The 22,387-nt window shown below is 53.7% G+C and overlaps 1 protein-coding gene across 1 annotated transcript in view; it reads right to left on the bottom strand.

The window, feature by feature from the left end:
• ERGIC1 (endoplasmic reticulum-golgi intermediate compartment 1) overlaps window positions 1-22,387 on the bottom strand; it is a 101,772-nt gene that overhangs the window by 29,127 nt on the left and 50,258 nt on the right. The window contains exons 3-5 of the mRNA XM_039235723.1: window positions 19,012-19,084; window positions 7,967-8,061; window positions 4,274-4,398 (exon numbers count right to left, since the gene is read on the bottom strand). Of these exons, the coding sequence (XP_039091654.1) occupies window positions 4,274-4,398; window positions 7,967-8,061; window positions 19,012-19,084 (293 nt within the window). The remainder of the gene's footprint in view (window positions 1-4,273; window positions 4,399-7,966; window positions 8,062-19,011; window positions 19,085-22,387) is intronic.

Raw genomic sequence — 22,387 nt, 5'->3', positions numbered from 1 at the left:
CACTTAACTGACTGAGGCCACCAGGTGCCTCAAATGCTTTGTTTAATTTGCTCATGTCTTACAACCTGTGAGGGTAATATTATTATCCTCATTTTTACAGATGAGGAAACTGAGGCTTAGAGAGGCTAAATTGCCCAGAGTCGTTCATTCCATTAGTGAGCACTGTAGCCAGGAATCTGGACCACAGATCTGTCTGACCCCAAAGAGCAGGTTCCACTCCCCACTCAGGGGGCCCCACCATAGCCCATCTGCGAGCAGCTGACTGCAGCCTGGGCGTGTGGCAGAGGGTGTGGTGCTGGGCGGTGGTCCTGTTTCTCCCGTGTCCACCCCAGGCTGGGTGCCAACATGGTCCCTTCTCGCTCACTGTCTGGAGCATCAATATGTAAGGCAGGTGATCCTAATACCCCCAAGGGGAGGCTCGCACACCTGGGATTGTGTGTGTCTGTTCATCTTCAATTGTCACCCGTCGGACAGGCCTCCCCTTACACCCCTGTCTCAGTGGGTTCGCTCTCTTCTTCTTCACCTTAACACCCTCTTTATTCTCTTCATGGCTGCTTCATTAAAACCACACCGTTGCTTGTCTGAGTGGTTACCTGTGGGTTGGCTATCACCCCATAATAGACCACAGGGCCATAAAAGACCAGGGACCACAGCCGTTCCTTGCAGCACTGCATCCCAGTGCCAAGTGCAAAGCCAGGCATAAAGCACACGCTCGATGGCATGAGGTATGAGTGAATCAGCAAGGGCCGGGGGGCAATGGCCCAAAGAAGTCAAGGAGTGAAACGGACGGCAGCAGCACAAGGGGCATAACGGAGTGAGGGGAAGGAGGGACTCCTGGGAGGGACCCACGTCAACGAGGACTGTGGATGAGCCGCAGTTCTGCAGAGCCTGGGCCTCCTACCAACTCACCCATGCCCCTGCACGCCCACACTCCTGCCCTGCCTCCTCTCCAAGGCCGCCCCTCCAGCCCGCTGCTCTCTCCCACGTCACTGGCGTTCCCTGTGGCTCCCGGGTCAGTCACCCCCCCCACGCAGTACCAGCCCTCCCCTTCTTTGACCCACAGTCTCTTCCAGGTTCTAGGGCCCGCCGAGGCCTGCTTCCCTCCCGCCTGCCCGGCGGCTCCTCCTCCCACCTTTCGTCACCCCCTCATCTCCCACTCCTCAACGCTGGAGCGGACCAGCAATCGGGCCTCGGACCACATTTGCATCAGGACTTTGGGTTCTTACACTTCAGTGCCACGGATCCCTTTGCCAGTCTGGTGATACATATGTTTTAAATGCTTAAAATGTGTTGAATGTATCCAACACGTAGGATTATGGAGGAAATAAATGCTATTTAAACAGTGATTAAAATATGAAAAAAGCATACTTAAATAGGCTTCCTTACTACCACAGCAAATAATAAGATCCGATCACAGGTCAACTAATTACTGTAATTTCAGAACAGTGATGAATGTCAATAGTCTCTCAAAATTATCAGCAACTATTTTAATATGATATAAATATCGGCAATTTTATTGGCAACAGGTCACGGGTGCTGCTAATGCTATTATGGTTTGTGGCCCACAGGCATCATAGGAGAAAATGCTAAATTTGAGTTCGAGCTTCATAAAAATCAACGTGCCATTTTCCCCCGCCATCCAAGTTCATAGACCCCTTAAATTCAATCTATAACCCCTGGGGTGTCTGTGAACTCCAGGTTTGGAAAAATTCCTACCCCTTCTCCCTGGGTAGGTTTGCTTAGGCCAATAATCCGCAAACATTAGAGGCATCAGAATCCCCTGGAAGGCTCGTCATAGCATAGATTAAGTGGGTCTGAGGCGGGGCCCTAGAATCTGCATGCCTAGTAAGTGCTGAGCTGGTGCTGCTGCGGCTGCTGGGGGCCTACTCTCAGTAGCGCTGATGGAGACCTAGGGCTGTCAACATCATCTACTCACTGATGACCTTGCATTTACATTCCGGCTCAGAACACCCTCCTGAACCCCAGAAACACGCCTCCAGTGTAATATCCCTGGGTGGGGACTCCCAAATGAAACACGCCCAGAACTGAACTACAGTTCCCCAGCCCTACTGCCCCTAGAACCCATGATCGCCCGTGCTCCTGCATCTAGAAACTGAGACCTCCTGCTCGTCCACACAAAAGCCGAAGAGCTTTCCTTGAGTCCACTCTTGCTCTCGCCACCCATATCCTACCCGTCGGTAAGTCTGGTCGACTCCACATCCCTAATCCGGCCTCTTCTCTCCAACTCCACTGCACAACCAGTGACCATGACCTCTGCCCTTGGCCCCTCAAGTGTGCTCCCCCACGGCTATCACCATGAGCTTTCTAAAGTGTTGCAGTCCAAGAGAACTTTCTCTGGTGATGGAAAGGTTATGTGGCACTAATATGGCAGTCACTAGTCTCGCGTGGCTAGTAAGTACTTGAAGTGTGACTAGTGAGACCGAGGGAATGAATACTTCATTTTGTTTAGTTTTAATGAATTTAAATTTAAATAGCGTCACGTGGCCAATGGCTACCATATTGGTATGGTATAGTTCTTTATTTTTTTTTAACTTTTCAATTTTTTTGAGAGAGCACATACGTGTGCGTGTGAGCAGAGGAGGGGCAAAGAGAGAGGGAGGGAGAGAGAGAGAGGGAATCTCAAGCCATGGAGGGGACGTGAGACTATGTGGGGAGAGACAGGCCCAGTCACACTGGTATCCCAGCCCAGCCTTGCAGCCACCCAGCAGGACCTATGGGAAGGGAGGGTGCACGCCCCATCTAAAGGGGCAGCTCCAGATGGCCGTTGACAATGGGATGTGGCCCCAGAGTGGCTAGAGCCTCTGACTTTGTTTTTTTTGTTTTTTTTTTTGTTTTTTTAATGTTTTATTTATTTCAAGGAGAGAGAGAGAGACAGCGTGAGCAGGGGAGGGTCAGAGAGAGAGGGAGTCACAGACTGAAACAGGCTCCAGGCTCTGAGCTGGCAGTCAGCACAGAGCCCGACGCGGGGCTCGAACCCACGAACCACGAGATCATGACCTAAGCGAAAGTCGGACGCTTAACCGACTAAGCCACCCAGGCGCCCCTAGAGCCTCTGACTTTGAAAAGCTGGAAATCTGGACTCCCAGTCTTTAGATATTGGCTCTGACGTGTCTGAAGGTTACACAGGACAAATGTAACTTGTCTTTGGGCTGGGTGTGGCTGGCAAGTTTGTAAGGTCTGATTCAGATGTCAGGGACCAGAGGAAGGGTGTTCTGAGCAAAGGCTACAAGAGGGCAAGCAGAATGGCCAGTGGCTCGGTCTGGCTGGGACCGGGACCGGGAGTTAGCTGTGTGATCTTGGGCAAGACACTTAACCTCTCTGGGCGTCCGCTTCCTCATCTGTAAAACGGTGCCCCCTCGCAGAGTTCTTGGGAGGCTCCACTGTGATAACGCACAGAAGAGCTGTAAAGGGTGCAGCATGTGTAGAGTCAAGGTTGCCGGCTCCCACCAGGGTCCCCTAGCACCCCTAAACACACTGCGCTCCCCTCCTCGACTCAGGATCTGAAGTTCCTGGTTCTAGCCAGAAAACAATGGCAACACCTGAATGGTCCTTCGGGGCCTACCGGCTACTTTCAAGTGCACCTACTCTCCCTGCTCCTCGCTTCATTCCTCACGCATCACTACCCATCCACATGCTTTTCAGGTTGTACACTGTCTACACCCGCTGCTAGCACAGGAGCTCTGCCAGCGGGGAGCCCCGCCCACCTATCCCACCTCGCCCGTTCCATTCCACCTACTCCGTGTGGCCCCACAGCTGACGGCCCTCCCTGTGTTCCCTGGAACACAGACGGTGTCCAATAAGCGTTTTCCTAATGAATGTGTAATAGCTCATTTAATCCTCATCCAAACTTTGCGAACTGGGTGGTACCCTTCTATTATGGCCATCATCACATCCTCACCCTAAAGATGTAAAAACAGCCTATGGTGGGTGGAGTGACTCAGAGGGCGCTGCTTGGCCAAGAGGGGGTAGAGCCGGGACACACGCTCAGGGCTCAGGGCTGCAAATCCCCTGCTTTTCTCAATGGCCACTCCCTTCCCTGTTGCGAAGAAGAGCGAGCAGCCCCTTCCTGAGCCAGCTGGCGGGGCTCGGAGCCTCTGGGAGCCTGGAACCCCCACCCAGAATCTCTGCCAGCCACCCTGATGCTTGTCAGGCCCTGGCTGGGGGATGGCTGAGTAGGCGCACCGCTCTGAACACCCGGTTTCTGGGAGGAAGGGGACCGAGGGGCGGGGAGTGGGGACAAGGGTCTCCGTACCTTGTTGATGCTGAACTGCCCCTCGAAGCGGCAGCCGGCCCCGTTGTTCAGCGGGATCTTCATCGAGTTGTCAATGTGCCCCACCTCATGCCTGCCCATCTCATCCTGTATGTCAAGTCCGACCACTGCAGGGGTCAAGGGGAGGAGAGAGTCACAAACACCCAGAGAAACGGGGATGGGGTCCAGCCCTTCCTCCCGGGACCCCCTCCTCTAACCCACCCCTGGGACAGGTGGGCCCCGGGCCTTCCAGGCGCTCACAGTCTAGGGCCCAGAGCCACAGAGAGGAAGGTGGCCAGCAGGGCCGGACTCAAAGGGAGCAAGTCCACAAGGTCCCCGCCACTGCCTGGGGCCAGGGATGGAGGACTGTGGGGTGCAGGGGTGATGACTGTGCTAAACTCAAGACTGCAGGGAGGTGGCAGAGGGTCGTGGTGAAAAGGCTAGTCTGAATCCCGGCCCCACCTTCTGTCAGCTGTACAGCCCTGGCCGAGGCACACGGGCTCTTGATGCCTCTGTCTTTCTCTGGAAAATGCGGGGTGATAATCAGACCTTCCTTGGAGAGTTATGAGGATCAAATAATATGTGTAGAAAATGCTTAGAACAGGGGCTGATGTATAGTAAACAGCAAGTGTTTAATGAATGTCGGTCCCTAATAGGTCTCGGTCTCTGGGTTTGTTGGGTGAACAGTTTCAGGCAGGCATTCTTTCACTCCTCATTCATTCATTCACACCTTCTTTTACCCAACGCCTATTCTTGCAGGCCCTGCCCTCCTGGAGCGTAGGTACTTTTCTGGGTTCCTCAGTACACTGAATGGGAAATTTGGGGCTTGGAGTCCTGGTCTTTGACTCCAATGTGATTCTCCACCTGTGACTCAGCTTCCCAATCTGTAAAATGGGCAGGCCCACGCCACTTGCATTCTTTGAGATGGTTTAGGTGACATGGCTCTGTAAACTACGAAAACACAGACATTTCCCTGAAAGACGCACTGGAAAGGTTATGACAGAGAAAGAACTGCTCAAAGCAGAGGTTATGACAGAGAAAGAACTGCTTGAAAAGTTTTATGTGGGCCAACCCTAAAAGGGAAAAATGGGAACAGCCGTATTCCTCAGTGCGGGTGGGGGAGTGAGGGAGGGCCCATCCACAGAAGGGAATGTGACGTAGTCTTTAAAAACGATGCTCACGGGTCTGGAGTGCGTGGGAAATGCTGATGTCGTAACATGTGATTTAAGAGCAATGCAAATAGGCCCCTGTTTGCCTCAGCAGCTCCGCCCGTGGAAGCCTGTTGTCTGGACACACACATGTGCAGACGTGTGTGCGAAGCTGCTCTGGGCAACTTTATTTGCAGTTGTGACAAGTGGAGGCCAAGCCGGCTGCCTGTCAACAGGGGGCCAGTCAATGGAACAGTCCCCTCTCGAATGCAGTGCAGCAGGTACAAGAACTGAGTTGAGTCCGTGTGGGAAGAGAGGCAGCTCTGAGCCGGACAGTGACTAAGAGCTTGGGCCCTGGGGCTGCCGCTGTCGGTGGCTCTGCCCCTTACCAGCCGTGGGACTTCGAGCAAATTCCCCAGCCTCCCTGTGCCTTGGTCTCCTCCTCTATCCCAGGCTTGTGAGGATTTAAAAAATTAAAATGGTACTTCCTATGTGCTAGACACTCTTCCAAGCTCTTTTTACATAGGAACGTGCCATTTGAGCACCCTGTGGGGAAGATAATATTATCAGACCCATTCTATTCTGGGGGACACTAAGGCACAGAAAGGCTCAGTAACTTGCTTGGGATCGCACAGCTAAGACACAATGGAGCGTGGATTAGAACCTGCAGAGCTCCGATCCAGAGGCTACGCCCTTTGGCCCCTCCCCGCTAGAGTACCTCTCATCTTAATGCACTAACACAGCCCGAGGATTCAGGACACAGCCTGGCTCCGAGTAGGAGCAGAATAAACGGCAGCTGGGGCAATCATCTTACTAATATTCTGAGTAATATAAGAATAGCTCCAAGACATTAGCCTAAAAAACAAGAACCCCCAGAAAGGTACCATGTAGTTGGGTCCCAATTATGTGAAAAGAAAAAAGGAAAAAACAACTCCCCCCGCCCCCACCTAAACATGTGTGTTTATAGACAGGGAGACATACAGGCAGGCACACACGCACAGGGGTGGGGAAGGGGTTCCAACTGCGAGTGGGGGGCTTCCTTTGGGGTGGACGGCATACTAGGGAACATACCCTTCAACGTTTTTCTTCATAGGTGTCTGTATTTTGAAAGTGACTTTTTATTTTAAGCAGAAAAATACATTCCTGTATTAGTTAGCAATAAAATACTACTTTTTAAAGCAGGATATGAGATCCCACAAGCAGCGTGATCACGGCTGTGTTTAGAAATGCGCAGAAAGAAAGGCCAATGGGATGGAATGGCGTCAAATGTTGACCGATGCTGTCACTGGGGGGTGGAATTAGCGGCGATTTCTTCTCTCTGCTGCTCCGAGTTTTCCAAAGGTACAATGATGAGCATGCATTTTTTTTCTATAATAAAAATCTGTTCACTTAAAGAACAGCCAGGGTGCGGGGCTTGAGGGGGAGCGGCCTGGGTTCAGGTTACGGCCCCAGAGCGGCAGGGACCCCGTGGGCTAGTGCAGCCCCAAGTGTGAGGCTGCCTGGCCCCTCCCGGGCCCCTGCCCGTAGCTGGCACAGAGCCCGCAACCACATCCCTTCCCTCCCCTGCCCCACGGCTCCCAGTCCTCTGGCCTGACTAAGAATTTCCTTGTTCCAGAGACACGATCTACTGCTGACTGAGAAGCTGCCGGATGAATTATTTTTCTAAGAGAGAAAGAAAAAAATAAAAATAAAACCGACCTATTTCAACAGGTTCCTTGGCCGGGGGCCCACCGTGGATTCAACACTGTGATGTAATTCTCACCAAAAGCAATAACAGAATCGAATCTCTCTCTCTGCCCGCGGACACACCCAGGGTTCTGTCCTTCAGGAGGAAGGGCGGGGGTGGGAGAAGGGCCCGCATCGAGTGACGTGCCAGCCTGGGGCTAAGGGACACTAGGAACCCCAGGCCAGGAAGGGACACCCAGTCCGCTTAGTAAGAAGTTTGGGAACCAGCTCATCAAAGCCTCCCAGAAACCTCAGGCAACAGATAGCACTAGAAACCCATTTTCACAGACGAGAAAACAAGCTCCGAGAAGTCACACCTCAGCCCAGGTTCACACAGTTTTGCAAGCAAAAAGAGGTCCAAGATCTCGCCTCGCCTTGAGATGCTTGAGACGTTATATGACCGCTGCCCCCACCCCACGCCACCCTACAGCCTCTAGCCAAGGATGTGGGTAATAACAGCCCGGCCCCCTTGTTATGGGGCAGCACACACCGTGCTGTGGGTCACATGCCACAGCCCCCCCTGACATCAGGCTTCCCCTGAACACAGACCTCTGCTGTCCTCTCACCCCCCCACCCCCTTGCCCTGGGGAGGTGGTGGGTGCGGGAAGGGGGAGATGCGAGTCCCAAGAGTCTTTTCTCAATAAATCCCTTGCGGAAACTCTCAGGCTCTGCTTCTCGGGAACCTGACCCCAGAGGCAGCCCCTGACACACCGATGCGGCTACTCTCCAGAGGTGACCCCTGTTAGCAATTTCGAGTACTCGGTATTCAGCTCTGCCTATCGGAGGGGTCTTGCCGGAGCAGGGGGCTGTTGGGAATACTCACATTCACAGTGCAAATTGGGTAAACTGATGTTCAGGCTGACGTCAATTTTGCCCCCGCTGTCCTTGTCTGGGTCATCAACGTAGAGCTCATTCACGCTAAGGGAGACAAGTACAGAAGCCTTCGTGAGATGGGGCACCCACCACAGATGCAGGGGACAGCCAGGGGCCATTGTCCTTGATGACCACTGCTCAGATAACCATCTAGGGGAAGCCTATGTCATCTCAGGCACAGGGGAGCCGGGGTGGTGATGTGGATATGGCTTCTGGAGATAGACAGATTCAAATTCCAATCCTAACCCTGCCGTTTTCCATGTGAACTTGGCAGAAGCCGTCTTTAAACGGGGTGTCACCACCTACCGCGCATGGGGTGGCCTGAACACCAGAGTGAAGAATGGGAGTCTCACCCGGGCCTCAGGGCCCGGTACCTCCAGGCACGTGGCACCTTAGTCCCTACTCTCTTGCGCCCTCTCCCACTCCGCTGGGAAGCGGGGGTTGCCCGGTGCTCATCCTCAATGCTTGGCTCTCACAAAGCCCTGGGGCGAACAGGAGGTCCGGGACGTAATCAGAACTAGGTTATGAGTGTCCTGTGGCTGCAGCACTAATTACCACAAAGCTGATGGCTTAAAACGAGTCATGTTTATGATCCTGCACTTCTGGAAGTCCAAAGGATAAAAGGGGTCTGCAGGGCTGTGCTCCTTCTGGAGACTCCAGGGGAGAATCTTTCCAGAGGCTGCCTAAACTCGCAGCCCCTCCTCCACCTCCAAACCGGGTAGAGCCACACAGCATCTTATAGCAACTCTTGTCACTTTGTCTTGCCCAACAGGCAACCCAGGGTCATCTCCCTGGCACCACAGACTCAACGTAATCACATGCATAAAGTTCCTCTGGCCGCGTAAGGTCACACACTCACAGGTTTCAGGTCTTTGTGAAGAGAGGCACAGTTTGGGGGCCTGGGGCCCCATGGACAGCCATGCAGCTTGCTATCTGGGTCAAGGGCACCGCATGGGATCTGTCAGTAGCATGAATTTATCCAACAAATACTTTTCAAGTGCCTACTGCCTGTCAAGCACTAGAGGCAGTGGATGACCAGTCAGCCATGGTCTCTGTCTTCATCAACCTTGGATTTTTTTATGTTTACTTATTTTTAAGAGAAAGACAGGCATAGCGCAAGCGGGGGAGCGGCAGAGAGAGAGGGAGACAGAGAATCTGAAACAGGCTCCAGGCTCCGAGCTGGCTGTCAGCACAGAGCCCGACGCGGGGCTCGAACCCACGAACCGTGAGATCATGACCTGAGCCAAAGTCAGGTGCTCCAGCGACTGAGCCCCCAGGCGCCCCATGTCTTCATCAACCTTAGAGACACCACTGCCTTCTCAAAACGTACCTTCCACCAACTATGATTCCTGCTTTGCTGGAAAGCTGTGGAAGGGACGAACAGGACAACTGACCTCTGGGGAGAATGGGCCAGAAGGACTTCTCTGAGGAGACGGGAGTTGAGGCCTGAAGAGTGAGGAGGTTGTCCCAGCAAAGATGTGGGGAGGGTCCTTGGGACGTAGTGTGCGGAGGCCTGAGAGTGGCTGTTTGGGGGACCCGAGCGAAGGTCACCGTGACGCAGCGTAGAGCGAAGGGAAGCGGGCTGAGTGACGTAGCTGGAGAATGGACAGGGGCTGTGTCAGGCAGGCTCGGGGTCCCTGGGAAGGCCTCCACACTCATCCCAAGTGCAGCCACATGATCAGGCTTGCACTTTAACAGGCTTCCTCTGCAGGGAAGGCTGACCTGAGGGGCCACTGTGCACCGGGGAGACCACGCGGGAGGTGAGAGATGGCCCAGGTTGGGTGTGTTGCGGGAGGGGGTATGAGAGGAAGGGATGTAAGATCTGATGTGCCAGATACGTAAGATCTGGGCCGTGGGGGGCTTGAGGGGGACACGCAGGCAGACCACCATGTTTCTTTCTGGAACCACTGGCTGGACTGGGAGCTCCTGGAAGAGGAGCAGTGAGGAGGGAAAGGTACTGAGTTCCAAGTGGATTGGAGACACCCCTGAGGAGCCGCTGAGTGGACCCTGGGTGGCTGTGTCTGAAGCCCACTTCAGCTGAGTGTGCAGCTGTGGGGACAGTGCCTGAAGTGGCTGGACTGTGGCTACTGAACATGTTAACTGGGGTCCTGTCCACAGGCTGTAAAATAAAGGCTTGCAGCTCTAAGAACTAACTGGACTCTAAGAAAGCCTTGTAAATGGCCACATCTTTGGGAAAGAATGAGTGGGGCCAGGGCAAGGGCCTTTTGTTTTTACTCAGACCCTGTCTTTATGTCCCTAGCACTCAATGTGGTGTAGCTAGTGCTCAATTAAGAAACAGCAGGGTCCGGGGGCACCTGGGTGGCTCAATAGGATAAGCCTCCGACTCTTGGTTTCAGCTCAGGTCATGATCTCATGGTTCATGGGTTCTAGCCCTGTATGGGATGCAGAGCCGGCCTAGGATTCTCTCCCCTTCCCTCTGCCCCTTTCTCTCAAAATAAATAGATAAACTTTTAAAAAATGTTCAAAAAGAAAAGAGTGGGCCCCGGCTGTGAGATTGAGCCCCACATCAGGCTCTGTGCTGAGTGTGGAGCCTGCCTAGGATTCTTTCCCTCCTTCTCTCTCTCTCTCTCTCTCTGCTCCTCCCCCACTGGTGTACATGCCTGTATTTACACATTCACACATGTTCTCTCTCAAAATAAATAAGTAAACATATATATATACACACATATATACATACATATGCATATATGTATATATATATAATTAATTGGCTCAAAAAGTCACTTGGGGCTTGTTTCCTTGTGGGGGTCACAAGGATGTCCCTGAAGACAAGATGAGGTTTGGCCTTCAGATTGTTGGGCCTCCAGCCCATGAAGTCAGGAAAATCCCAGCTGGGCCTATGTGTGTTCGTGTTATTCCCATCCGCTCCTGTGAAATGTCCTGATCCCCATTTCAGAACCAGGAAACTGAGGCTCAGAGAGGGGGAGTGCCGTCTCCAACGCCACACAGCAGGAAATGGCAGAGCTAAAATCCCAGCCAGGTCTGCATTCGGCCTGAGCCCCAGGCTTTCTAGGGCTCATGCTATCTCCCCTCCCTCTCACCCTCAACATCTAGGATCGCAGGAGGAAACAGGGAGGGGGGCGGCTCTCTGAGGCCATACACAGGGTGTGGGGAACAGAGGTGGGGGCTTGTACTTGACAGGCTCACAGCACTGGCCCCTATCAGAGAACAAGAAGAACAAAGTAGCCAGCGGGAGAGAGGCAAGCAGGACCCCAGGAGGCGATGCTGGAGGGCGGACATCTCCACAGCCAAACGTGCGCATCCTTGGCCTTCAGCGCCCAGCTTCCAACCCAGCCGTGGTTCGCAACTCCAGAGGGCTGTTGCCTAATGACACTGCTGGGTGATTAACGGAATGGTCACCGTGTGAGAGGGAGAGGGCTGCCCCCCCCGCCCCCCCGCCTTGGCTTCCTTTCCCAAACTCTTCCTTGAAGCCGCTCACCTTTCCCACCTGAGAGGCAGGGCCTCTGCACATCACTGAGGCATTGTGGGATGATGTCACCCCCCTGGCAATCCTCTGGAGGTGATCTCAGCGCACAGAAGTGAATCCCAGGTGTGGCATAGAGGTGAGCTCACCCTCGAGGCCCCAGCGGGCCTCTCCCAGCCCAGGGAGCCCGGGCTACCCAGTGCCACTTGGAATAAAGGGGCCAAGGTGCTGGCGAGGGACGGGAAGCCCCCGGCTGCAGAGCATGGGCCAGTCTGGACAAGTGAGGCCAGAACTGGCTGCTCCCAGGTGCATTCCTGGAGGGCCCCGGGCTGCAAGGGAAACCAAGTCCAGTCACCTGCACCACCTGCCCAAGGAGGCCAAGAGAACCACCTTCTGAGTCCAGAATGTTCCAGGGCTGCTGGCGTCCTCCCACCCCCAGCCATCACTGCAAGCCCGCCCTAGCCCACCACCCCATGGGTGCCTGCCAAGGCTAACCCGGCTGGGGCTGGGTGGATTTCAAAAGGTGAACGGACAGCCAGAAACCCGCCACCTGAAGAAAAGCCTTCTGTGGATTTACTGCTACCTGGGGACTCAGGGGCCTGATTCGTCCTGTCACGAGCAAGGGTGATGAGAAGACTCATCAGAGGGCAGTGGCAGACACATGTAGGCTCACCTCCTGCCACTTAGATGCTGGGGGGGGGGGGGTATGCTGGGACAAGTTGCTTCACCTCTCTGAGCCCCGGTTTCCTGAACTGGAAAACTGGGGGCGTTTTCTGTGAAGTTTGAAGACGGTCAAACATAATCTAGGGTAATAACAGTCATAGTGGCCGTGGTAGGAGATACTGACTAGGAGGGGGCACGAAGGACCCTTCCAGGTGGTGGAGATGTGCTGTCTTGATGAAGTAATGCTGACATGGGTGGCTGAGGATGTATGCGCTTTGCTATCTGTACATTATACATACGTCTTGAAAAGGAGGGAAAACCTGGAAGGAGGGGAGGGGGAAGAGGAAGAAGGGAGACAGAACAAAAGAGGGGTCGGGGGTCGGGCTACTTCCCAGGGCTGTGAGCGATAAAGCTGCAGGCCCCCTGGAGTGAGGGGTGTGTGTTACCCACTAATCTGAGGGCCTAGCTCGGGCATAAGGCATCGTGATGAAAATCCAGACTCTCGGTGTTCAAATCCTGGCTCCCCCGCCTACGGGCTGACTGACTTCATAATGCAGGGAGGGGGCTTTACCTCTACCAGCCTCAGTTTCCCCAGATGTAAAACAGGCGCAGTCATGGACATGGCAGGAGTGTCCATCACTTTTACTGTCCCTACAAACAGCAGCGTTGACTGAGCTGGGAATAGCAGGCATCCGCCTCCCAGCGCTGTGGTGAGGACTGCGCTGAGGGGCCACAGCTGGTTTATTAAATCGAGACTATGCCGATCATGACCTGCTGAACCAGGTGGCACTCGCCACCCGCACAGGGCTGCCAGTAGCTCAGCATCCGAGCTCCCGCTTTCGGGAAGTGAAACCTACAGGGTCGTTTTAATGGAAGGCAGTTTCAATACACCCACGCAAAGGAAGAAAGAGTCCCGAGATTTATTACTTGCAGATTGCAGGAGCGGGGGGGTGTGTGTGCAGGGAGCCAGGGGAGGGCAGGAGCCAGCAGGAGACACAGAACAGGGTAGCGAGCCCTTATTACTTACAATGGGGCAGAGGCCACTAACTCTCCTCCTGCTTAACTCTTAAGTAGGTGTTTTAAAAGATGCCCGGGGCAAAATAAAAGCGGGAACTTGTGGCGGGCATCCTAAACACGAGTCCTTATCTAAATGTCCAGACTCTGGGTGTGAGAGCAGCGTTATCACACTGCAAAAGGCGTAGGCAGCAACTCAGAAAAAACAAAGTGTGTTCTCCTCAAAAGCTGGGTTTCTTGTCACAAGGATTAAAAGTGTTAGTGGATATAGTAAGGTGCTCGCACAGCCCCTGGTATATTCTGAGGCCCGCATAAAGGTGGCCCTGCTTATAACTAATCGAAGACGATGTCCCAGTTCTGAGCAGCCAGCTGGTGGCAGGCACGATGCTGGGGGCTTTCACATGTAGTATCTCATGTAATACCCCCAGCAAGACAATGTTTAGTAGGGTCACTGTTCTTTTTTCACCAGGATGAAACTGGGCTCAGAGGCAGACAGATAAAAGACTGGCCAAGATCACATGGCCAGGAAGAGGCAGAGGCAGGATCTGAACCTGGAGCCATGGAAACCCAGAGCCATGCTCTTTCCACTGAATTAAAATGGATGGGGCACGGAATCAATGAAAAACTGAGAGGCAAGTGCCCCCAAGTAGACCTGTGATGCAGGCATTATCATCTTTCTGATAATCTTCAGATGCCCATCCCAACTGCACCCCTGGCCCAAGTACCCACAGGGCATGCAGGTGTAAAGGGTCCATCCCCTTTGCGCCCCACAAGCCTGCCTCTGTCACCTCCACCTGCCACACCCTGGTGGGCTGCCGCATCTGACTTCCCGACCAAGCAGGACGAAGGCTCCCTGAGCCAGGAGCACCGAGCTCGAGATCACCACCTCTGCAGAATGAACGGGGGAGGTACCGATGTGTGTGGATGGAGGAGAGGGGGGCGCATTCCAGTCGGGGGACACCAGACAGCGTCAGGGAGTTGGCCGGATTGCGTGGGGGTCAGTCAGCAGTGGCCATGTAGGGAGAGGAAGAGAGGGACTGGGGAGGTCTGGGTGGGGGGAGCGTAGGTGGAATGTAACGAAGGGCCCTGAAATTCTAGGCTGAGGCGTGAGTCTGATGACATCTATGGAAAACAATTTTATTTGCTTTTAGAAGAGCATTTGAATAGTTCAGATTCCTGCCCAAAGTCGCTGACCTCCGTGCTTCGTAATTTGATTTAACGGAAACTTACACAGCAGTGAGGCCCACAGCAAGGGCTTGCGGTGGAAGGGGAGGGATGAAAGTTATGTAAGCAATTTCTCCAGGACCTTGTTTCCAATCCTGACCTTCGAGGTAGGTATAAGGGCATCTATTCCCTAGCAGGTGGAGGGCCGAAAATCACCCCTTCTCGGCCACCGAGTTCTGCCCACACCCTCTTCTCCACAGCTATCGCTCAGTCTCGTCCCCAGGGCACTGGCCTCCAGGGTCGCCCTGCCCCAAATTCATCTTCACAGGCGGTGACCTTGCCGCAGCGTGAAGGCCGTCCAGTCGTCCCATGCTCAGAAGCCTTCAGGCCTGCTAGCGCTCCTTCGTGCGACAACCCTGGGTCTCTTGACCTGGCCCTCGCTCATAATCCAGGCCTCAGCGCGGGTGACCCGGGCTCTGGGGGAGACGTCCACGTCCTCCGCCTGGTTAAGCCGCTGGCCTCCCCGCTGGGGGTCTGCTATGGAGCATCTGGGGACACTGTTCAAGGAACCTCCCAGTGCCCGCTAGGCGGGCAATGGCTTCCTGGAGTTCCAACTGCCTGCTTGGCCACCTCCCCCTGGAAGGGTGTTGCCGAGTCTTCTGGTCAACTGTTCTGACCAAAAAGCAGCAGCTCCCATGATGCACCTGGGGGCCCAGAATGCTCTGGGCAGAAAAGGGTGGAGTGACAGGGCAGGAGTGCAGAGGTTTTGACTGGAGCAGCTCCACCACTTCCTAACCTCGGTGTGGCTTTAGCCTCCTGGCGCCTCGGTTTTCCCAGCCGTGAAGTGGGCCTAAGGCTAACAGCAGAACCTACCTCAAGGGGTTCTGTGTTGATAAAATGAGATGATCACTGTGGACTGCGGACCTAGGTGGCTGGCTGGCACATCACTGCCCACTATAAACCATAACTGGGAGGTAGAATACGTTGTATTGTACTGTAAATTATCCATGGAGAGTTCCGGCTACTACCTTTCCTTCTTATAAATCCTCATCAGGTTAGTAAGACAAAGCAGCCAAGCCTGGGAAGTCAAAGGCTGGAATGTTCTGCAGCCACGTTCTCTGAGGAAGGGGGGCCTGCTCCCCTGGAAACTTGAAGCCACAGGGCACCCTACGGGGCTACTTTCCCAAGGATAATTAATGGCCTGTCTAAAGCCCAGGTTAGAGTCCAACCACCCAAACAAACAGGCCTCCTTCCTTACCGGGCTGGGCCAGAATAGTGTCTTATGTCACTGATAACCACAGGTCAGGGTTGGTGCGATGTTGATCCTACCAGCAGTGACCTCATCTCCTTGGGATACAATTTCATGATGGGGGGTCTGGGGGGTTGACCCACTGTGGTCACCGAACTGCCAAGGAAGGCCAGACACCCACTACAGCAGAACCGTGGCCTTCATGTCTTCCCAAACTGGCAGAGGCCTTCCCAGGGGTCAGAGAACCTTCTGATAGAAGGAAACCCAGGAGCAATGCTTTCACCACTGGATTCTCGGGTAAAGTCCTCAGTCCTCACCCCTACAGACTCATTCCGGGCAACTCCTGCCCCGTGGTCACACGGCAGCAGGGGGAGAGGGGGCATTAGGGTCACTGCATCATCACGGCTGGAGCTTGTGGCCTCGGGGCTCTCACGGTCTCTCTTCTCCCTCCCGCCTCCCTCCCTCCTTCTGGCCACTCACACCGCAAGTGGAGAAGAGCTCGGTGCAGGCCGGACAGAGACAAACATGCCACGAACGACACTCGTCGGCTGCTTGCTCGGCTCACCCCTCGTCTTTCTTCCTCTCCAGGGAGGTGCTGGGACCAGGGTGTCCGGGTGCCCCCAGGGGTCAGGAAGGGGAAATCCCGGAACAGGGTAGAGGGTAGAGCAGCGGGGACACACTGAGCTCTTGGGAAAGGAGCGAGCCCTGTCCTGGCTAACAGTGCAAGCTGTCCGAGCTCACCTGAGTGGCTCTTAGCGCGGCAGGTGGCATGCTGCCTGCTCCGGGCACAACTTACCTGTCTGGGGCCCACTGCCTCACCACGGGCTGAGCCAACAAGCAGCTTAATAAGCTGCCCCTCACATTGGGGCGCCTGGGTGGCTTAGTCAGTTAAGTGTCCGATTTTCGCTTAGGTCATGATCTCGCGGTTCATAGGTTCAAGCCCCGCGTCGGGCTCTGTGCTGACTGCCAGCTCAGAGCCTGGAGCCTGTTTCAGAGTCTGTATCTCCCTCTCTCTCTGACCCTCCCCTGCTCACACTGTCTCTCTCTCTCTCCTAGAAATAAATAAAAATATTAAAAAATAATAATAATAATAAGCTGCCCCTCACAGTGCCGGCAGGAGGCGAGCGAGGCTGCTCTGAGCTCAAGGGAGGGGACGAGAGAATTCACATTCGTGGGGTGCTTATTACGTGCCCGGTGCTGAGGGGCCTCCCAGCCTTTTTAGCACAGATGGGGGATAAATATGAAATGAATAAATGCATGACGAGCTACAGATCCATTGATTTTAAAGTACATCAGGTGCAACATTAAGTACCTTTCTGGTAAACAACCTTGTTTAAACCTCACAAATATCACGTACCTTCTCTGTCTCCTACTCTGCTTTTTTTTCTTCAGAGCCTTTTTCACTAACTGATGTATATATCTATATTTGATCTACATCTGATCTATCTATAATTGATCTATATCTATATATATTCTAGTTTTGCTTGCTTGTTCACGGTCTGTGTTCATTGTTGGCATTTTCAACTCCTCTGAGCAGGGAACCACTCAGCAAGGAATGAGGCAGACCTGGTTTCTGACTTCTGGGAGCTCAGCACCAAGAATGAGGCCCATTATTATACAACAGTGTACAGGACCTAGCCCAACTTGGTCCTGCCTACTCCATATTCCACCCTCCCCACTTGCTCACTTTGCTCTGGCCCCACCAGCTCTTTATCAGCTCTGCGCATACACCAGGTAATTCCTGCCTCAGGGCCTTTGCACTTCCCAGTAGCCCTGTCTAGAATATATAAAGCCTCTCTGGTCCCTGGGACATAGTTGGGGCTCACTCCTTACTGTCACACAGGTACCCCACCCATCTTGCTCAGAACACGAGTGACCTGACCAGGAGCCCCGCTCCCAGAAAATGGGGGTGCAGCCTGGAGAGACCAGCAGGTACATGGCACACAGCAGCTCTCAATCTCTTGCTGCTGTCCCAGTTTCTAATTCCAACTCATGATGGGGTAACCTCTGAGACATCCAGTGGCCCAAATTTATACAGAGCCACCCCCCATTAGGAGCTGAGTGGGACAAAGAACCTTCTCTGACCCCTGCTTGGTCAGGGGGTCACGTCTTAGGAAGTAGACAAGCCTCCCCAGACCTGGAAGCCTTGACTCTGATGCACCCTCCCTTGTTTGGCCAGCAATACTGAGAGCCAGAGAGGTTTGGCAACCTGCCCAGGGTCACACAGCAAAGTGGTAATCAAGCAGAGAGACCGGGCCCCGGGTCTCCCGATGCCTTGTCCAGAGCTCTTTCCACCACTCCAAGAGAAGCCCCCCAGTCTCCAGTGCCATTGGGGTTAAAAATAGGAGCAGAGGGACAGGGAAGGCAAACTCTCCCATAGCCGGGTAGGCTACAACCAGAAATGAGTTGGCCGGAGGGTGGTGGTGGCGAATGGACAAGGCTGAGACGCCTGTGGACTCAGGAGACTGGAGGGCCTCGGGGGCGCCCTCCTAACGATACGACCCTTGCCAAATGCCTTCACCTCTCCGAGCCTCAGTTTTCTCATCTGTAAAGACAAGATAACTACCTCTCAGGACTGCGGATTAAAGGCGGTAACACTTACTGAGCCACCAGGCCCAACTATGTTTTCAGTTTCCTATTGTCTTGTGGCCGAGAGGGAGGCAAAGGAAGCCAAGACATTCCATGAGCAAAAAAGAAAATTCCAGTGTTGAACAGGGCAGTGGGTGGCCAGGGCCCAGCCCCGTGATGACTTTCTGGGTTGTAAACACAGGAATGAAGGGCCTTGGATGCCCTGAGCCAGTGGCCAAGGCAGGAAGCTCTGGGGTCTAATTCCACCTCAGGGCGGCTGATGAGGCTGTGACTGAATAATTCCAATGGCATTCTGTGTTACACATACCCCACAGCATTTACCAGGCTATCCGGGCAACGGATGATTCTAGAAATCAGGGATCGATTCACAATGCGTCAACCGCTGCCAGGAAGCCCACGCTGATTCCTCACTAAGTGTGGGCCTGAGAACAGGGAAGGGGGCTTAGTTGAGGGGGCTGGGCTCTGATGTCAGCAACCCCACCCCCCTCGGGTAGGAAGCAGCACCCGTTTCTCTGAACTCTTCCAGCTTTAACATCAAATGACCTTAGGATGATTCAGAGGGGGAAAGAGCCCACTGGCCACACAAGGGAGGACAGCAGAGACAGGCAAATGATTTCTGTCATCTGCGGACCCAGGAGGCCCCCCACAGAACGGAACCCAGATTTTCTCTTCAGCTTCAACAAAGCAATGTTTGCTTTTGCTCTAACTTCAAAACCCTTCTGAGACACAGAGGAGTGACGGACGCCACGGGCTTGGAAATGAGAGCATTAGGAAGGTTTGACAGTCTTGCTTCTTTTCAAAGCCCCTCCCTCCTCTCATCTGGGATCCCAGAAAGCTCTTGGAATGTCCCCTGCTGGGGAATGGAACTTACACTTCTGTCGTTATGAATCCGGTGAGCTCCGAGAGGAAGAGGAAGAGGATGAAGAGGCAGCAGCAGATAGAGACTGGAAGGAACAATACAGAGACACAAGTTAAGGGTGGAGGGCACAGGATGGGGGAGATGGGCTGGCCCCTCCCCCCTCCCCCTTTTCCCTCCCCACCCCCATCTCTCTCTCCTCCCCACCCCTGGCCTCCAAGGAAAACTGCTTACAGGGAGGGGGAAAGAGGCCCCGCCAACTGTCCAAAGCCCTTCTTAGTCTAAGCAGCCGTGCTCCCAGAGGACTTCCTTTGGTACGGACGTGACCCTTCCACAGCGACTGACCCCCTACACGGGCAGGTCCTCCGGGAGGCCAGACTGGCTTCCTCCCACAAGAGCATATTAATGCAGAGGTTGGTCAAAAATAGAGGTTGCATGGAGCGCCTGGGCGACTCAGTGGGTTGAGCATCTGACTTCGGCTCAGGTCATGATCTCGTGCTTCGTGGGTTCGAGCCCCGCACTGGAATCCCTGCTGTCAGCGCAGTACCTGCTTCAGGTCCTCTGTCCCCCTCCTCTCTCTGCCCCTCTCTCATACTCTCTCTCTCAAAAATAAATAAATAACCATTAAAAAAAGTAGAGGCTGCAAACTGGGGGCCCACAAATGTGTTCTGTTCAGCTCCAGTGACACGTCTTTCAAAATCTAGAGCTGACCCTGAACTATGTGATTGCACCTCAAAGTCCAGAACACTCAAGGCCTTGTTCCCAATGGGGCCTGAGCTCACCAGTTTGCCACAGGCCCTACCACTCCCTCTTGCCTCCTCGATTCCAAGGCTGAGGCCAACGGTCTGTCGCCATTTATCACCATCCCCAGTGGAACCATCAACAGTGTGCCCATGTCCTCATCAGGTCAGAAAATGAGGACACTGAGCACTTGTGTTTCAAGAGAAGGGGCAATTCTTTATGGAAGGAATCCTTTAGCTAAGTCTGAAATGTGGAGAGTGGAACAGAGTTCCAGAGTTGGCCCACGTCACTCATATCTATCTGGTCCACGGCCCCTGACGGGGTGGAAATCTGTGACCCCTGGAGCCACTCCCCGGGACAAGGCATAACAGGTGGCTCTCAACACCAGCCCCAGCTCCTGATACTCCCCCAACATCTAACCACTCAGCCACGCTGACCCACGGGCTGTTCTGTAAATACGTGTCTTATTTCTCTTCCTTTGTTCCCATGGTTCCTGTCCAGAATGTCCTTTCCCATCTTCTCTCCTCCTCCTCCTCCTCCTCCCTGTCATCCTTCCTGTGAGGTGAGCTCCTCCCTATGCTCCCAGGCCGAGGTCCAGCTCAAATGTCTCTTCTGGTAGGAAGCTTCCCTTCACCCCACGGGGTGGTGCTGGTCACTCTTTCCTCTGTTCCCAGCCTCTCTTCTCACACTTTCCGCATTTTATTGGCTCTTTGTGGCTCTTTCTCTCACAAAACTGATACCCCTGAAGGCAGAAATTCCACAGCTCCAGTGCCTAACCCGGGGCTTGGCGTACAGGAGGGAATAATAGGCAGGGAATGCCCAAGAGTAGAGAATGAGGGCCGAGCATGCCTCACCTGGGCTTATCAGAGGCATACAGTGGGCAAGGGTTTGCAAAATATGCCCACTGCTCACCTGCTGTGGATCTCTGGGTAAGTTACTTACCTCTCCCTGCCTCAGTTTCCTCATCTGTAAAATGGCAACAGGCCTTATGGAGCTGCTCTGAGAATTTCCACAACACAGAAACTGGGCTTGTAATGGTGCCTGGCGGGTAATAAAGGCTTGAGTATCTGCTCATTATTGGGACTTTCATCAGGGAGACCTTGGAGGGGGTGGTGATTTGCGGAAAGTGACTGACCCCTAGTTTCCTGGTCGTACTTGCTGATTCTGATACATTCTTGATGGCTTGCTCTTGGACTGGCGGAGCAATTGTGATAAACACTGAACCTAGTCATTATCTATCCATCCATCCATCCACCCACCCACCCACCCATCCCATCCATCTTAAAATGCACAAAGATGACTTCTGAGTGAAGAAGGATGGGAACAAGTGTTTGCTGGGCCACTACCAGGTGCCCTGCTGTGGGAGCGTTACCAGCCACCCTGTCACCTCACATTCTTGTCTGATGGGGGCACGCACCCTTGTGAAGCATGTAGAAATGGAAGCTCAGAGAGGAAGAGACTGGCCTAGGAACACACTGGAAAGTGGGTGGGGGGACAGGTCTGGATTCCGTGAATTCTAGAGACAATGTCCGAAGAAAAGAAACCCCAAGACCTAGGACTCCAAGTGAAGAGCAAGACAGGGACATCTCCACAGTCCCCACACCCCTAAAACCAGATCAACACATGGGATCCTAGAATTACTCCCCCAATTCCTCCAACACTGAAAAAGCTCTATGGGGCAGGATCCAAGGGCTTTTTTTTGTTTCTTTCCAGAAGAGGTAATATATGCATGTGATAAGAACCACCATCCAGCTGCATAAAGAGGCATAGTGTGCTGAGTCTCTTTCTCGCTCCTGATCTGCAGCCCTCCCCGCCCAGAGGGATCAGCGTCACGGTCTTGCGTCTTTCCACAGGCACTGAAATATACATGAACAATTCCTTTCTCTAAGCTGACAGCAGCGCGATGTACATGCGTCCTTTTCAACCACGCGTTGCTCACTCAGTAGCCTATGTCTAAATACATGCCACACCACGTGTGTCTGCCTTTGTGGCACAGACCCTAATTTCCAGTGTCTTCTCCGGCTGCTGGACGTGTCCACGGCACGCCTGCAGCCACCAATCCCAACTTCCTGGCCCACGTCCTTCCCTGTCACCTGCAAACTGCAGCTATGAGGCCTGATCAGGGATCCCACTACCGAGCAGAACACCCTTCACCTGGAATCTTCCTAAACAGCATGACATAGGACCCATGTTTCAGAAGCATTTTCAGCCCTCCCACCCCCCTCTCAGGCCCCAGCCACCTAGCACATGCTGTAATGGACAGGCATGAAACAGGGAGGTATTTGTGAAGGTCGGGGCTGACTTAGACTGATCCAGGTCATCTAATTGCCTTCCTTGCCCCAAGCCTGCAAAAGGGCCCCAACACTCCAATGCTGGGGGGTGGGGAAGGGACACGGATGGAAGGCTTCTTTCTGAAATCTGTGTGCTCTGTTCAAGGCCTGGATGAAGCCTGGTCAACCGAGCAGGAAGACACGCTAAATGCCGAGTCTACTCGGCTGAAACCAGTGTCTGACAGCCCTGATCATATACCTTCTGTGACTGCTCCCCCAACCACTGTCCCAAACTATGGACAGAGACACTGTCTCAGTACCATTATGGTCACAGGGTCTAGCAGAGTGCCTGGCTCAGAGAAGGCACAAAAGAAATATTT

This window comes from Hyaena hyaena, unplaced genomic scaffold (assembly GCF_003009895.1).
Source record: "Hyaena hyaena isolate Hyena2069 unplaced genomic scaffold, ASM300989v1 scaffold_102, whole genome shotgun sequence".
NCBI lineage: Eukaryota > Metazoa > Chordata > Mammalia > Carnivora > Hyaenidae > Hyaena > Hyaena hyaena.
Note: the sequence above shows the minus strand (reverse complement) of the source record. Positions and strands in the feature narration are given on the sequence as shown.